Source organism: Poecilia reticulata, chromosome 19, assembly GCF_904066995.2.
Source record: "Poecilia reticulata chromosome 19, P_reticulata-male-v2, whole genome shotgun sequence".
In the NCBI taxonomy this organism is placed as follows: Eukaryota; Metazoa; Chordata; class Actinopteri; order Cyprinodontiformes; family Poeciliidae; genus Poecilia; species Poecilia reticulata.
Genome location: NC_088848.1, coordinates 3080777 through 3096615, shown reverse-complemented (window position 1 = coordinate 3096615; position 15839 = coordinate 3080777). Strand labels below are relative to the sequence as shown.

The 15839-nt window shown below is 38.1% G+C and overlaps 3 protein-coding genes and 1 long non-coding RNA gene across 7 annotated transcripts; 1 reads left to right on the top strand and 3 right to left on the bottom strand.

The window, feature by feature from the left end:
- Positions 1-26: 26 nt before the first annotated feature.
- Positions 27-4520, bottom strand: dnaaf3l (dynein axonemal assembly factor 3 like). 2 transcript variants are annotated; one of them, XM_081600161.1, is made up of 12 exons: positions 4439-4520; positions 4176-4258; positions 3524-3630; positions 3010-3103; positions 2784-2938; positions 2546-2719; positions 1956-2078; positions 1748-1870; positions 1338-1476; positions 1063-1177; positions 892-966; positions 27-408 (listed from the first exon to the last, which is right to left on the bottom strand). In XM_081600161.1, the coding sequence occupies exons 2-12, from the start codon at positions 4255-4257 to the stop codon at positions 255-257; spliced, it is 1341 nt and encodes a 446-aa protein (XP_081456287.1). In that variant the 5' UTR covers position 4258; positions 4439-4520; the 3' UTR covers positions 27-254. The 2 variants fall into 2 exon arrangements, with proteins under 2 accessions (XP_081456287.1, XP_008434818.2); XM_008436596.3 differs by lacking the exon at positions 4439-4520 and having other exon boundaries at positions 4176-4294.
- Positions 4251-9741, top strand: LOC145549041 (uncharacterized). 2 transcript variants are annotated; one of them, XR_014084956.1, is made up of 4 exons: positions 4251-4349; positions 6306-6484; positions 7822-8401; positions 8480-9741. It is a non-coding gene; the product is annotated as an uncharacterized LOC145549041 (long non-coding RNA). The 2 variants fall into 2 exon arrangements; XR_014084957.1 differs by lacking the exons at positions 7822-8401; positions 8480-9741 and adding an exon at positions 6896-7045.
- On the bottom strand, positions 5162-11606 carry syt5b (synaptotagmin Vb). Its single transcript, XM_008436589.3, has 9 exons — positions 11521-11606; positions 10160-10366; positions 8188-8366; positions 8016-8114; positions 7142-7309; positions 6871-7038; positions 6410-6524; positions 6192-6325; positions 5162-5620 (listed from the first exon to the last, which is right to left on the bottom strand). The coding sequence occupies exons 2-9, from the start codon at positions 10359-10361 to the stop codon at positions 5411-5413; spliced, it is 1275 nt and encodes a 424-aa protein (XP_008434811.1). The 5' UTR covers positions 10362-10366; positions 11521-11606; the 3' UTR covers positions 5162-5410.
- Positions 11607-13117: 1511 nt separating this feature from the next.
- On the bottom strand, positions 13118-15571 carry LOC145549040 (ferritin, lower subunit-like). 2 transcript variants are annotated; one of them, XM_081600159.1, is made up of 5 exons: positions 15467-15571; positions 14903-15006; positions 14686-14832; positions 13732-13857; positions 13118-13664 (listed from the first exon to the last, which is right to left on the bottom strand). In XM_081600159.1, the coding sequence occupies exons 2-5, from the start codon at positions 15002-15004 to the stop codon at positions 13515-13517; spliced, it is 525 nt and encodes a 174-aa protein (XP_081456285.1). In that variant the 5' UTR covers positions 15005-15006; positions 15467-15571; the 3' UTR covers positions 13118-13514. The 2 variants fall into 2 exon arrangements, with proteins under 2 accessions (XP_081456285.1, XP_081456286.1); XM_081600160.1 differs by having other exon boundaries at positions 15483-15501.
- Between the last annotated feature and the right edge of the window lie 268 nt (positions 15572-15839).

The window sequence follows — 15839 nt, the reverse complement described above, 5'->3', positions numbered from 1 at the left end:
CATTTTGGAAGGAATTGGAATTAACATAACAATGGAAATTATCTGGAAAATGTATTTGTTTTTCATTTATAAAATAACATTAGCATGTCACAAGTTAATATGAACAAAAGTTTTGAGAAAAAGAAGTAGAAGTAAGAAAAATCTTATATAATCCTACTTCTTCTCTCAAAAAGCTCACTTAATAAAACATGAGGAAAACTTTATGTTGTTGCAGCAGAAGCAACTTGCAGATCTGTGCTGAAGAAAAACCGTCTTCACTTCTTCTGCTGAACAAAAACGGTGAGGACGCCATCACTGGCGCCATCATTGGCGCCCTCACACCAGGGTTCAAATCCTGCCTTTAGCGCCAAATTCGTCACCGTCTCTGCAAAGCCCGCTTCCTGCTCCTTGTTTAGGTCCAAAATGTACCTAAAAAGCACATACACAGACACACACACACACAGTCGTGTTTTTATGTCTTGTGAGGACTTCACATTGACGTCCATTAATTTTCTGCAGCCTAACCCTCACTCTAACCCTAACCCTAACACACTTAAACCCTACTCAAATCAAAAGTCAATTCCCACCTTAGCCCTAAAACTAACCCCTAACCCAAAAACAGCATTTCCAAAGTAAATGTCCCCACAAGGAGCAGTGGTCCCCACAACCCTGCATTGTAGACACAAATAGGTCCCGACAATGATATAAAAACCGAGTTCACACGCACACACACACACACACGCACACACACACACACACACACACAAACGCAACTTAAATACAAACACTGCAACCACACATAGTGTTAGTTAATAAGCAAAATGAAGCACCACGAGTACAGAGCCGCCACTGTACTCTTGGTGACAGTGCAGTTGCCATGGTAACAAGCCATGTTACTATAAAAACCCTCACTTGGCCAGCTCCACGACAAGCACAGCGTCTGGTGCAGCAATCTGTCCCATCATGGGGTCCAACTGGTGGACGCAGCTTTACAAACAGAGAGACAGAAACCTGCTCAGCAGCCACATCCGTAGTTCAGGATGACACACAATAAATCTTCAGTTGTTGTTTACTGATGCTTACCTGGCAGAGAAGTAAACAGAGTTGAAGCAGTGGCGGTATTTCTGCTTCTGTGGCAGCTTTTGAAGAGAATCTAAAGGCAGAAATGTGATGGAGACGCCGCTGAGGTGCATTAAATCTGAAGAGGAGTGAAAGAAAATGTATTGAGTCGGTTTACATTAATAAAACAAATGCAATAAAGAAGATGACAATATAAGATTATAAAATTCTTCTACCTACATTCTGACATGTTCAGTTTCAGATATCTCTGTTTCTTCAGATATAATTTGACGTTTTACCTTTAAGTGATTTTTGCTGACTCAGTGTGGGCGCTTCCTCAGCCTCCATGTCTGAATGAGAAGCAGTGAGACGGCGCCGCCTGCTGGACAGGGACCGGAACAACTCCTGCAGGTTTGCAAAGGAGATATCCTGGGCCGTCTGTGGAGGCGAGAAGAGGAAAAGATGATAAATAAAAAAAGACTGTAGTCTTCTTCAGAATGTGAGCACCTTTAATATAAACTGAAAGAAAATTATAAATGATTTGCAAACTTTTATTAATTAAATTTTAAAATGTGAAACCACATTTCACTGCAATTATAGTGAGTTTGCTTTCAAATATGCATTTACTACTTATTCCAATAAAAGAAACGAAAGCTTATGGTTGCAAAGTGACAAACTGTGACAGACAATATTTGTAGCCATATTTTACACTGAGGTGTTGCCCATTCTGCATTTTCAGCAGCTTCTTGTCGTCACTTTCAATACCAAAAGAAAGATAAGGGCTGGAAACGATGTCTCCCCAGTAGCCTTGAATGCCAACTTTGTCTCCTTCCTACTGAGACAAAAACAAACTAAAATTTAGATTGTTTATTTAACTTCAGAGCTCTTTAGTTCACCAAAAACAAATATGCACCAACCTTATTAAAAACTCTTGTGGAGAGTAAAGTGGGGTTGGTTGTTTGGTAGATACCTTCCCTCATTTCGAACGCCAAACCCTTTCCTCTCCATTGCACATACTGCTGTTTGCTGATGACTCCACACTGCTTAGAGAAAAACCAGGAAGAGTTCATCACTGAAAAACTCAAAATATTATCAAGTATTTCTAGTCTGGTTCCTTTACAGCAAGACACAGAAGCTTGTTTTACTCAATAATTCCTTAATTTTGATGAAAAAATACTAGTTACATTGACAGATTGTTTCACTTATAACATGGGAAATGTTTTGTTATTTGTAAAAACGATCTGGTAGTGGAACTAGTGCTACTTTTATCAATATTAAGGAATTATTGACTTAAAACAAGCTCATTTTTTGCTGAAAAGTTACTTGTAAGTTAATTAAGTCTTATTTAAAGTGTAATAAGATGTTTGCACAAGAAATATACTTGATAGGATATTGTGTTTTTGCAGTAATGTAGGCAATCTCAACATTAAAATACAGAAAAGTAACCAGTTCTGCTTTATTTTTCCTTTGGCAACATAAAAAATAAAGTGTAAAAATTCTCCATCACCCCTTTCTCATGCAGCTTCATGGTGAGGTCCCAGTCGAAACATCCCTTCTTGGAGTCGTAGCGGGTACCGAGATGCTGCCTGACCCGATAATCCCAGGCTTTGGACATGATGACAGGAGACGTTTGCTGGATCCACAGCTTGAATATCCTGGCTAGCTCATCCCGCTCCTTGAACTGGAAAAACATTCAGTTTTAGCAGTTTAACTGGAAATAAGAGATCAATAGATGCACAGTTCACCTTCAGGAGTGTTGTGTCCAGGCAGGCGTTCCTGGGGTCCTCCATTGTTTCAGTGACAGAGAGAATGAGTTGTGATGCGGCTCGCCGCAGCGTCTCTTCTGTCTGACTGCGGATTTCCGTGTTTCCAAAAAGCTCCAAGAAAACTTCAGTCTTCTCTGAAAACAAAACATTTTAGAGCGCCGTGGCTTTAATCAAATGATGAACTCGTCATCATAGCAGCTCTCACCGTTAATTCCCATCTTTTCCTGTGACATCAGGGTGACGTAGAGGAGCAGCAGCTGCCGAGCCACAACGTCCATGCTGCTTTCAATCACCCACATCTGCAGAACAGAGAACATGTGTGACTCCTGCTGCACGGATCTGTGCAGATATCTGTGTTTAATGTAGGAGTTTAAGGGAATAAACTGCAAAAACACAAAATCTTACCAAGTATTTTCGTCTACTTTCTAGAGGAAATGTTGTAGTTCACTTGAAATGAGACAAAACTAACTTGTAAGTAACTTTTCAGCAAGAAATATGAACTCATTTATAAGTAATTAAGTAATATTTCCACTGGTATATTACTTCACTTAAACATTTTGTTATAAGGAATTAAGTAGTTATTGACTTAAAACCAACTAATTCTTCTTGCTGAAATGTCACTTGTAACTTCATTTTGTCTTATTTTAAATGCACTAAGATCTTTGAACTAGACCAAAAATACTTGGTAAGATTTTGTGTTTTTGCATTGAATGGCTCACGTGAAGGTTTTGCTCGACTGGAGAATCCACAATAGTCTTCAAAATATGTCTGGGATCCCCGCTGCCAACCAGCAGCACATTCATCTCTCCATCAGATTTCACAGGGCCTGGATAGACAGCCAGAACACGAGCTGACCCATTACAAGGTATTCATTTAACACATATATGTCATTTTAGGGGGTACAATAGTGGTAGCACTATTGTTTATAAATAGAATATTAGATTAGATCAATTAAATCAAATTTATAATTCAAAATATGGGCCTAATGGAAAGCAGGCCCATATTTCAACGCCAAATTAAAGGTTGTTGTTTTCAAATATTAATATAAAACAGTCAAAGAAACTTGTGTTTGTCACAATAACAATCAACATCTATTACTAATATATTGTCTTACTCTATTTGTAATTTTTTATTTTTGTAATATCTACAGCATTAACAAATATTTTTTCTGTTATTGTTATTATTACTTTTTATTTCTGAAGCGCATTAAAGAGCCTACGCTTGTTGATTTGGGACCCTTTTTGAGGTGTAGAACCCCACGTTGGGAACCACTGCACTACGCAGCGCCCAGTAGAATAATCCCGTTATGAATACCCATAATTCTTTTCGTTTATGAAGTAAAAATGTAAACATCCTGGCGCAGCTTCTCACCCAAACTGAGCAGATTCCGGGCTGGACTGAAGCCCCACCAGGAGACCCAGCCCGCTCCTTCAGACACCCGACCTGCACTCATCCTAACAGAAACATGGGAACCATCAACCTTCAGCTGGGTTTCACGTCGACGCTGAAACAAGGTAGCGACAGCCGAGACGTATCATGCTAACGGCATGTAGAATAAACAAGCTAACTAATGTAATATCGTTAGAGTCTTACGTCTGTTAAAGGATTATAAAGTATTTCTGGTAAGGCCTCACCTCAGTAACAGATCTGGAACATCCGGGGAAATGTTTGAGTTTGGTTGCTAGGTAACGGTCTGCAACTTAGTGAGGCATCTATGGAGCTAAATTGGTGTCTGTTAACTTGCAAAGTTTGTTAAAAAATAAGTAAATTTAAAAAACGAAAAAATTGAAACAAAAAGCTTAATGTTTTATTCTGGTCAAATATATACAAATTTAAATTCAAATCCTTTTTAATTAATTTTTTTTTTCCATTTCAATTTTTTTCTTTCAGTTTCAACATTTTTTTGTTCAGTTTCAAATAATAATTATTATGTTTATTTATTTACTTTTTTTTAAAGAACAAACTTTATGGCCCTAATTTAACTCCAGGAAAATTGCTGGTAAGATGGCAATTCAATACTTATTTTAATAGGTTTTCACTTATTTTACACAGAGTTTACGCTTACTAAATTTCCACTTAATAAACTGCAGAGCCCAAGGTTGGGGCCGACCCAGATGTATCCAAAAGTGAAGATAGCAACTGTACAACTGTCAAAAGATTTTTTTATTTGGATTTTATAGGAGTCTTTTACACAAAAGCACAACATAATAAGCCAAAACGCCAACAGGACTTTACATAAAACAAGAGTCCACAAACTATTCTTTTGTATTTAAGGAATTTCACAGAACCTGCATATTTACCTTCATTGTTTTTCAAATTTAGATTTGGTTTATAAAGTTTGAAGGAAAGAAGAAAAGCAAAAACAAAATTGTTTGTATTGTACACAGGCACATCGAAATACAGACTAGTGACAGATAAACAGATAAACTCTTATCTCTAGATTACGGGGTTCTGTAACGTCCATAAAAGGAAAAAGTCACGTCCAATCAAATTGCACCCTGAGGAAACGGGTTTTCTTCAGAAACTACAGCGCCTTTCTTCACTGGACCGTGAAACAGAACAAACAAACTGAGAAGACATTTCAGATTTGGATCAAGGTCCGGTTGTTAGCGAGGTTTGGCTTTGAGCGCTGCGTCCACCTCCTCCTCAGGCAGCAGGGTGTGCCACTGCGCTACCGGGCGCCGAGGATTCGCCAGCATGTCGGACCAGTGGCGCAGGCCCACACCAGTCGCCCCGTAGCCCATGAAGGTCTTCCCGATGGGGTCATTGCTGCCCAGCTTGTCATAGTCGTACACGGTGATGACAACCTGCACTTTCTGGAGAAAAAAACCCAGCAAAATTATGAAATCACTTAATTACACTTTAAGATGAGTGACATAGCAAATAAATACACATTATAGGACTGAACACTGCAAAAAAACAATTTTCCAAGTAATTTTGGTTTGGTTTCTAGTGCAAATATCTTACTACACTTGAAATAAGACAAAACTAACCTACAAGTAGCTTTTCATCAAGGCCTGTTTTAAGTCAATAATTCTTTATTTATTGGCTTAAAATAATTAGCCAATTAATTTTGGCCAAAATGAAAATCCTAGTTCTAGTTCCGTTGGTAGATTATGTCTTATTATAAGTGAAAATAATCTGCTAGTGGAACTAGTACTTAAGCCAAAAGGGTACAAATAATATTTACATTTTGCATTTAAGATGAAAAACTTTCTGTCTGGCAGAAAGTTTATGCCAGACAGACATCCTTTTGATGTAAACATACATCAAAAGGAACGCTGTTATTGACTGTTAAATATTTATTGATTGATTTATTTGTAAATTTTTTAATGTTTTAGGAGGTTAAATCTGCAAGTTGCAGTCCTAACATCATTTGAAGCTCACCTGTATCTGTTCAAATGGGACTTCGAAGCTGAAGCTTTCGTTAAAGTACGGATTGAGCGTGTTCTTCTTCACTGTCGTCTTCTTCTTCTTTATCCGCTTCCCGTTTTGTTGCAGAACGATCTTCACATATGGGTCTTTTTAAGACAACAAAAGGTATTCAGAATCTTCCTTCAGTACGAGACAGAATATGGACCGAAGTCCCAGAGAGGTCTGGCTACCTGATAAACCCCCGACATCCATTTTCTTCAGATTTTTTGCCTCCATGATGTTCACCGTCAGTTTTCCAGCCGTCGGTACGTAGCGCAAAGAAATGCAAATGTCTCCCAATTTTTCCTGATGACAGAAAAGTTGGTCAAAATTTTGGAAAGTGGCTTTTAAGATAAGCAGCATATTTGTGAAGTTTCTGAAATGTTAATAATTGCAGAGTCTGTCGTAGGTCTAAGCAAGTTTGTATGGATTCTTCAGACTGTACAGAATAGCACTCCCTGCCCCCACCTGTTGCTGTGCACCTTGATAAATTCTGCTATTCTTTTCATTTAGAAATGACAGTTTTGGCTGTTTAAAGTTATTTTAAACCACATAAAACCTGTTTTAGTGCAGAAACTAAAGGAGCGCGACCAAACCCACTCATTAAGATAACCCTGTTTTATACTGTCTGAATAAAAACTCTAAACTTTACCTCTTCCTTCTCTCCACTCTCCAAGTCCCTCCATTGCTGCATTGGCTGGCCCAGATCAACGCTATTCATGGGAATCTTTATTTCTCCGATCACGTCGTGCTTGGAAAAACGATCAAAGTCAAAAACCTGCAGAATCAAAGTCTTTCCGCCCAACTCTGCATAGGGAATCTAAAAAGAAATGACATTGGATGTTAAATATGGGAATGGAGATTTGCGTTTGTTTTTTTACACACAAATGTCAACAAAAACTAAACTGTTTGTGTTGAAGTACCTTAAAAATAAAAGTCTCGTTGAAAACAGGACTCAGGTTTTTACGTTGGACTTTGGTCTCATATTTCTTCTTCTTGTCAGGCAGCAGGAAAACTTTAACGTAGGGGTCCGAGGTTCCTCCCATGTCCATGGCAGCGAGGTCCTGAGCCTGAAGGATTCCCACTATGAGCTTCAGGAGAAGGAAAAACAACAAACCTGAGTTTTCTCTTATGTCAACGGTGTTAACCATCTTTCCGTATCAGAAAGGGCCATTTTTAAACTTATATGCTAATTTTTAAAACGCACATTGTATCAGGACTGTTGTAGGTAGAAATAAAGGAGGAGTACATTTGCAAGTAAAAACTCAGAAATTTTGAGATTGATCTCAGAAATTGTCCAGAAAAAAAAAAAAGAAAAACTTTGAGCTGAAAATTTTTTGACTTTTTAAAGTCGGAAATTTCCGGAAATTTTAGATTATTCTAAAAAAAATCTGTGTTTTCTCCATCAATTTTTTTACTTTTCAAACTTCCAAATTTCTTAATGTTCTCTCGAACATTTTGGAAATTTCAGATTTTTTTCTTGCGTATTTTTGACTTTTGGAGCTCAGAAATCTCCATGTTTTGTCTGGGAAATTCGTGAGATTGATCTCAGAGTTTCTTGTTTTTTTGGCAGAAATTTAATCCTCCTTTTTTTTCTATCTAGAACGACCCAAATACGACGTCGTTGGGATGCTACATCTGCCATCTTTGTTTCCCTTTCAGCTGGCTCCACTTTCAGCTGACCAGTGACGCCCTCTTGTGGATGGCGATCACACTACAACACTAAAAGAAGCCCTGATTCATCATTAGTTTATCGATTGGAACTAATTTTAATCTTCAATCTGTTTCTGGAGCTACCTGAGAGTCTGTGAAGTTGTAGTCCAAGGAGAACTCCAGTTTGCCCAACTTCTCCTGTTCTTTCTCTTCTTCCTCTCCGTCCTTTTTCACGTCGCCCTCCTGCAACAGGAAGCGTCTCTCCATGATCCATCATGAGACGACGTGAAACTGGGGTGAGCGAAAAGCCACCCACCTTTTCTCCGGACTCCCCGTCTCCTTCCTTCTCCTTCCTGCGCCGACCTCCGGCCTTCCCCCCCCTCTCTTTCTTCGGCTTTTTCTTTTTCCCAAAACATTTTTTGAAAACGCAGAAGATGAAGCAGGCCACCAGAACCAGGACCAGAACAACGATGGCCGCCACTGCCCACACAGGAACTGCAGAAGAGCAGCGAATTAGCTCATCCCATGAGGTTTCTAATCACTTAAACTCCTTTAAATTAACCGCATTATTCCACCGATGATTTTATTTGCTTCTGTCTCATCCTCAGGGATTTTCGGAGCAGGTAATTATCTGCAGACAGTTTGCTGAGTGTGTGTTTGGTGAGTAAACACTTTATTCCCACAGTCAGATAATAACACTCCTGCAGCTGGGAGCAGACGTGTAAAAACATCTTAAGTATAAGTCATTCCTTTCCCACTGTAATCTTTAGCTTCACTGGATCATTTTGCTGTAATAGAACTGATTCCTGAACACAAACATCTCAAAGATTTGATGTTATTTAACATTATGTTCAGCTAAAAATAGAAATTTGATGCATTTCAATGGGATTTTGTCAGATAAACCAACACAAAATGGTAAATAAAAGTGAAATTCTGTTGGAAATATTACACAACTGCTTATAATTTTTGATAAATATCTACTAAAGAACATTTGTTATGTTTTTAGATTTTAAAATAAAGATTGGTGCGATGTCTTACATTTCTTCTATGGGATGTTGATATTTGTGGAAAATGCTATGAAAAATTATTCATTTTATTTCCTCTAAAGTTTATTTATAATATTTTATGTCTGTACGCTCTGAACTTTATATTTTTCATTTGGTCAAAATCAAAATCAGCTTTAGATTTTGGATTCTGAAAACATACAAAATGTGGCAGATCTATTCAGTCTAATTCTATGCTTTTTAAAATGTATTTTACATCATATTTAGAAATCTTAATTGCACTTTCTGAACCATTTGAAAGAAGGTTGGTCACAGTTTTTTCTTTTAGGTGTTTCAGTTTCTTTATTACATATTTTATATTGGCTGTCCTAATTGCACTGACTGAACAAATCAAGGTTGTTTTTACATGTTTAACTAAACTTGTGAAGCTGTTGGTGTATGTAGGTGTGCTCCACTGGTGCAGATGTGTAATTCAGTACATTTATGACTGTGTTTTAAAAAAGAAATGTTTTAAGTCAATTCAGCACCGTTTTATTGTTTTATCGGCCGATACTGAATCTCAGACATCAGAGATTCAGTATCGGTATCAGAAGTGATGAAAAGTGGATTGGTGGCTGTTTTTTTGTATCGCATCGGTAAACCTCAGATATCGGTATCAGAAGTGATGAAAAGTGGATTGGTGGCTGTTTTTTTGTATCAGATCGGTAAACCTCAGATATCGGTATCAGAAGTGATGAAAAGTGGATTGGTGGCTGTTTTTTTTGTATCGGATCGGTAAACCTCAGATATCGGTATCAGAAGTGATGAAAAGTGGATTGGTGGCTGTTTTTTTTGTATCGGATCGGTATCAGCTGATACTAAACCTCAGATATCGGTATCAGAAGTGATAAAAAGTGGATTGGTGCATCCATAGTTGAAAGGTTTGTTTTTACATGTTTGACCAACGTAGTCAGCTTATTGTTTTTGTCAGTTTCTTTATTATTTATTTTAAATTGGCTGTTCTACTTCCTAATAGCACTGACTGAATGAATTAAAGATTTGACATTCTTACAGCAATGGGTGTATTCAAGTGTGGTATGAAGTTATCAGATACATTTGTTATTCAATATATCATGCTTAAAAAAAAAGAAACATTGAAATGTTTTCATTTCAGCTGGGTTTTTTTTGTATCGGATCGGTATCAGCTGATGCTAAACCTCAGATATCGGTATCAGAAGTGATCAATTGTTTGTGAAACAATCATCCAGTTCGGTTTATTTCATCCCGGTTCTGCCGGCGCCTTACTTGGCAGGTGACTCAGCTCGTTCATGAACTTCTCCTTCATGTGGTCGTACTCGTGTGCGGGGTGATGTTCTGGATGCGTGTGTTCGTGGTGGTGTTCCGGGTGGCTGTGCTCGTGATGGGCCGGTTCCGTCGATTCCTCAGATTCGTGTTCGGACGGCTCCGCGGCCCTCCGGAGCCGGAGCCCGCCGCTGCCCAGCCTCATGCCAGCTGTGGGAACGGCAGAGCAGGTCAGTGTCTGCGTAGTTGGCCCGTTCAGCGAGCCGCGACACGTTTCTGCGTGTCCGCTGTGTAATCCCTCTGATCGTGTGTTGAGCATGGGACATCGCTTAAGCCAGATGCTCAACATGGCTGACCTTAATCCCTCTGTTACTCGCCTTCACTCCCGCTCCCATCCCAGCCTCGTTTTTCCTGCCGTCATGCTCTCTGCCGGCTGGATTAAACTCTGCCACGGAAATATTAATCCAAAATCTCAGATTCTCAAAGCTGCAACAAACAGAAGTTGGTCCCATCTCTTGATATTCCTAACATTTATTCAACTTATTGATTATTAAATCATTTTAAAGGCCTGTAAGGTGACCAAAACTATCGTAGAATCATAAAAAACACGAGATTTTGCTGAGTACATTGAACTATTTTTAGTTTAACCAGAACCTGGTTAGAATACTGCAGTTTATTCAACGTAATGCAGAAGAAAACAAAATATTTTCATGTGATTTTCATCATTTATGATGATAATAATAACTGTAGAGCAAGGACTCATAGTACAATGTAACAAATAATAAAAAAGATAAAAAATAAGTAAATTAAATAAATACATAAAGAATTAAACTGACTTGTAAATACATTGACATTTTACATATATATATATATATGTAAATATAATATATATATATATATATATATATATATATATATATATATATATATATATATATATATATATATATATATTATATATATATATTATATATAAATACAAGAGTGCATACAATGGATGGATGGATGGATGGATGGATGGATGGATGGATGGATGGATGGATGAGTCTAGTAAAGGATTGTAGCTGAATGATTCACAGAATAATAATCAATAAATATACTGTAAAAATTGATCTGATAAATCGGGAACCTGTAATATTTTTTCATTCACCAGGACCATTCTGACTTTATTTTTTCTGCAAATAATCAATAAACAAACAAAAACAAAACACATTTGCATCTCCAGACAATAAAACAGTTGATCATTTTGTTCCAGTATTGGATATTCTTGGATTTATGTGAAATTTTCTCTTTTAAAAAATCTTTTCCCCTCTCTGGACTCTGTGAGTAAAATATGAAGAAACTTCATTCAGCCATCTTCCTACCTGTTGATGGTTTGTCTTTATGTCCTGCTGGTGTAAAACAACTTCAGATTGAAATGTTTTGTTGGGACGGTGATCGGAGCTGCAGGCTGGCAGGCTTCCTGAAAACGTTCCCATCAAAGCTCTGACAAATCACCAGAGCAGCGTTATCGTTTAATCCCCCAGCCCTCCTCTGATATCAACGCTGCTGACCACACATCTGTTGCTTTTCTGCTGAGCAGAAACCAGCAGCGTGTCGACGTTTTCCTGCTTCTGCTCCGATTTAAACCGGACAAACAGAATCAATTTGGGGATTTGTTTTATTCAGGTAGAGAAGTTATTGTTGCGTTCATGTCAGCAGTGTGTGATGATAATCAGACTGTGTCACTAATCCTCTCAGCATAGCTGTTAATCTACAAACGTCTGAGTGAGAGTGGCCATTCTCCTGCTGCTCCCTCACTTCATCTTTTTCAGCAGGAAGCCTTAAAAAAATCAAATGAAACATTTTGTTTGTGTAGAGAAACTCTGACACTTTACAGGAATCAGTTTAAACACAAACAAAAAGGAAATAGAATAAGAAAGCATTTAAATACACACCACTGAACATTAAAAATACATTTATGACGTCTGTGTTTATTTGACCAAACATGTTTTTTGTCATTATGGCCCAAAGTTTCTGGTTTGGTTCCATTTTTTTTAATGATCAGTACTTTATATTAATTTTGTTTGATGTACTTAAGTCTTCTGTTTGTAATTTTACTTGATTCCTGTAAAAGTGTCTGAGTTTCTAGAAAAGTGCAACACAAAATTATTTCCACCCGTTTCATGTTACAGCCGATAAAGGGCTGTTAGTAACTATACTGCTCAAAAAAATAAAGGGAACACTCAAATAACACATCCTAGATCTGAATGAATGAAATATAATAATTTCCATCTGTTGTCTATTCCATTTGCACAACAGCAGGTGAAATTGATTGTCAATCAGTGTTGCTTCCTAGGTGGACAGTTTGATTTCACAGACGTTTGATTTACTTGGAGTTATATTGTGTTGTTTAAGTGTTCCCTTTATTTTTTTTTAGCAGTGTAGTTACATGTTTAATCACTCCAAGCTGTTAAGTTTCTCTGCTTGAGTAAAAGTTCTGGATCCTTTAAACATTTTAATGCATTAAACACTAAAACATGCATCTGTTTAAGTTATATTGGGGGAAAACGGTTAACTTGAAAGCATTTTATACTGAATTTCTTTGAAAAACCAGAATTTGCGAACCATTGCTGCCTGTTTTTGTCCTGGTTATGAATCACAGCTGCCCAAAGGATCATTTTCCAGTTTATCAAATGGCATTTCTCACCTGTAAACATTGAGTAAATCTGGACATGACAGTCACTGTAAGTGGCAGTAATGAAGCTAAACTTGCTTCAATAAAGTATTTAAAGGTGTGAACATTTATTCCAGTTTTAATAGTTTTCTTCTCAAAACCTCAGACCTGCATTTATTCAAATCCATGTCAGTAACAGGTCAGTGATTTGAGCCATAAATGATCCCAGTCAGACGGTGAATAAGCAGAAACCGTCCTCAGACATGACCGAACCGCAAACTGCATGACAGAGCAAACAGGAAATGTTTAAAAGGTTTGGCAGATTTAGATTTATTAAACATTTCAGGTAATTTCCAGATATTAAAATACTTCAACAGTTTGATTCAGAAATGGTTTGGATTTGGTAAAAAAGTGAAAATAGGACCATGGAATGCATGACAGACCAAACAGATTCATTTCACAGCAACAGCTCATTGCAAGAATTATGGCTTTTTGCTACAACTTGAGAACATTGAAGCTCCTGGTTCATTTAGAAAAGTTGGAGGTTATTCCAGTTAACATTTGACCTATAGTACAGGAATAAAGGAGTCAAGGGTTAAATGTGCAAATAGTTTTTTTTTGTTTTAGTTTTTTTTTAACGGAAACAAATGCAGCTTTGACCTCTTTGGAAATGTGAACAGCTGGAGATGCTTAATGCTTTTTTTAGAGGGTGTGTCTGTCGAACAGGTATTCAGCCATGGAGCCGTGCGGTTCGGAGGTGGTGAGGCGGGTCAGGCTGCCGATGTAGTCGCCCAGCTTCTTGATGGTGTCGTGGCTGTCGACGAGGAACTCCTGCTCCAGGTAGTCACACAGCTGGAAGAGGAGGAAAATGTAAAAACCTGGAGAACATTTTATTTCTTTAACAATCAGCTAAACTCACATGTGGGTCTTTGTTGCCGTCGGCTCTGCGGTGAACATCCAGGACGAAGGTGTTCAGGGACTTCTGGTGCTCCAGGGAGAAGGTCAACGCATCCAGACCACCTCTCCAGTCCTCCCTGCTCGGCTTCTAGGGAACAGATTTAATGTTTCCATCAGCAGCTCAAACAGACTAAACCAGCGTCGTGTCCAGTTTTAATTCTGATCAGCATTGAAATCACTTTAAGAGCTTCTCTTTCCAAACTCAGTCAGGTGGGTTTAATTCTCCTGCCTTGGTTTTATTTAGAGAAAATATTTCTAACTGCAAATCCACTCATTTATAGATAGTTTCTTTTTTAAAAGTCAAACGTTGACAAATTTAGTCGTACTAAAATTAGCCTTTAAACCATAAAAGCAGCCATTATTGTCACCTTTATTAATGAACCAGTTTTAATTTCAGTTTCTTCTGTATCATCCCTGCCCAGAGACCAAGAAAAGACAGAAGCAATGTTTCTAAATGTCGATCTAATCAATGCAATAAAAGTTTTTCCCTAAATTTTAATCTTCACATAAAGCCATTTTTTAACTCAGTTGGCCACAATTGATCTTTTTTTTTTTAATTTTTTAAAAAAAGATTCTAAAACCCCAAACTAATGCTTAAAAAGGACAAATTTCCCCACGTCACCCGTTTACTAAAGGTCAGAAAATTTGCAGCTTTACCACTAAACATGCAGTGCAGTCAGGATGACCTCATCTAGCAAAAGAGATATTTGATTTTAATCCACTAAACTACCGACTGGAGGTTTCAGACTTAAAAATCTTTACCATAAACCTGTCACAACTGTAAGAGTCTGACATAAAATCTCAAATAGGCAACATATGAAGTCTATTAGAAACCAGACTGAGGTAAAGTCCAGTGTTTAAACCAGCAGCTGGCCTGTGTTGCCCAGACTGATGACATTTTCAGTCTTTAACTCACAGCGATGGTCTGAAGCAGAATCCGGCCTCCTCTGGTGTTCTGGTATTCCAGCAGCTTCTCAGCCTGTTCCTGCTCCTTCCTGGAGCGCTCCAGGAAAAAACTGGAGAAGTGTGGCAAGGCGACATCATCCCTGTCAAAATACATCCCCTGAAAAACAAAGATAAATATCAGAAACCAGTCAGCAGATTGCAGCATGACCGAGTTTAGCTGGACGTACCAGGGCCTGGTAGGTGTAGGAAGCGTTGAGCTTCAGATTGATGAGCTTGTTGACGTCGCCTTCAGCCTCTGCATGGTAGTTTTGTTTCACGGCAGTCTGCATTTCTAAGAGAAACATAAAGAGGCCTTAATGGTGCATAGAGTTAAAGTTGGACTGAATTAGGACTTCAGATGCTAATCAACTCTTAGCTTGTCTAAACTTAAACAGTTTGACTTCCAACCCAAAGTGACTGATCCAGTCCATCTCGCCAGTATTTAAAGGCTCCGTGAAGCTCCGACCTAAAACATTCACCCTGTGTGGTTGAGTGATGACGGGTTCAACTGGGATGTAACCTCAGCAGGCTCTGCTACCAGGACAACACTTTGATACTTTTACCAAATCACACCTGAAGGCACCTGCAGGCTGCAGCTAAAGCTAACAGGCTAATCCCACAAGCTAACAATGACAAAAACAAAACTGTTAGCACTCGTTAGCTCAGAAAATGGACTAAAAACCAACCATCTATAGACAGCGTTTTAATTCAGATTATGTCACTATTACAATGGCGCTGACATAATTACTTACTTGACGTCTTGTTTACCCCAAACAATGCAGCTCGTCTTCTTCGGCTTTTACAGGTTGAAGGTACATTTTTACCGCCCTCTAGTGTTCAATAGATAAAGTTTAGGTTGTGTGTTTATAATCCGAACCCGCTTTAAACTTCTATTGTGTACCAAGTAAACTGGGAAAAAGTCAGATTCAATAACAAAACTGAAATATTACAAACCTAAAAATAGTTTTTGAAGCATATACTACTGAGTAAATCCCATTCCAGGACCTACAGCCTTTAACAGACCTAAAGTGACAGCGATTAGAGGAATGCAATACCCTTGTTCTTTTTCTGGGAAAACTGATCAATAACCATTATAACCTAAGAGAACCAAAATAAAAATCCATG

Excerpts from the sequence above, each read along its gene's own strand:
- dnaaf3l (XM_081600161.1), bottom strand. The coding sequence starts at position 4,257 with ATGAGTGCAGGTCGGGTGTCTGAAGGAGCGGGCTGGGTCTCCTGGTGG. Across the intron at positions 2,939-3,009 it reads GGAAAAGATGGGAATTAACG|AGAAGACTGAAGTTTTCTTG; the intron begins GTGAGAGCTGCT and ends TTTTGTTTTCAG. Across the intron at positions 2,720-2,783 it reads TGGACACAACACTCCTGAAG|TTCAAGGAGCGGGATGAGCT; the intron begins GTGAACTGTGCA and ends ATGTTTTTCCAG.
- syt5b (XM_008436589.3), bottom strand. The coding sequence starts at position 10,361 with ATGAGGCTGGGCAGCGGCGGGCTCCGGCTCCGGAGGGCCGCGGAGCCG. Across the intron at positions 7,039-7,141 it reads ACGAGACTTTTATTTTTAAG|ATTCCCTATGCAGAGTTGGG; the intron begins GTACTTCAACAC and ends ATTTCTTTTTAG. Across the intron at positions 6,326-6,409 it reads GGATGTCGGGGGTTTATCAG|ACCCATATGTGAAGATCGTT; the intron begins GTAGCCAGACCT and ends TGTCTTAAAAAG.
- LOC145549040 (XM_081600159.1), bottom strand. The coding sequence starts at position 15,004 with ATGCAGACTGCCGTGAAACAAAACTACCATGCAGAGGCTGAAGGCGAC. Across the intron at positions 14,833-14,902 it reads CCTACACCTACCAGGCCCTG|GGGATGTATTTTGACAGGGA; the intron begins GTACGTCCAGCT and ends TTTGTTTTTCAG. Across the intron at positions 13,858-14,685 it reads TTCTGCTTCAGACCATCGCT|AAGCCGAGCAGGGAGGACTG; the intron begins GTGAGTTAAAGA and ends TCTGTTCCCTAG.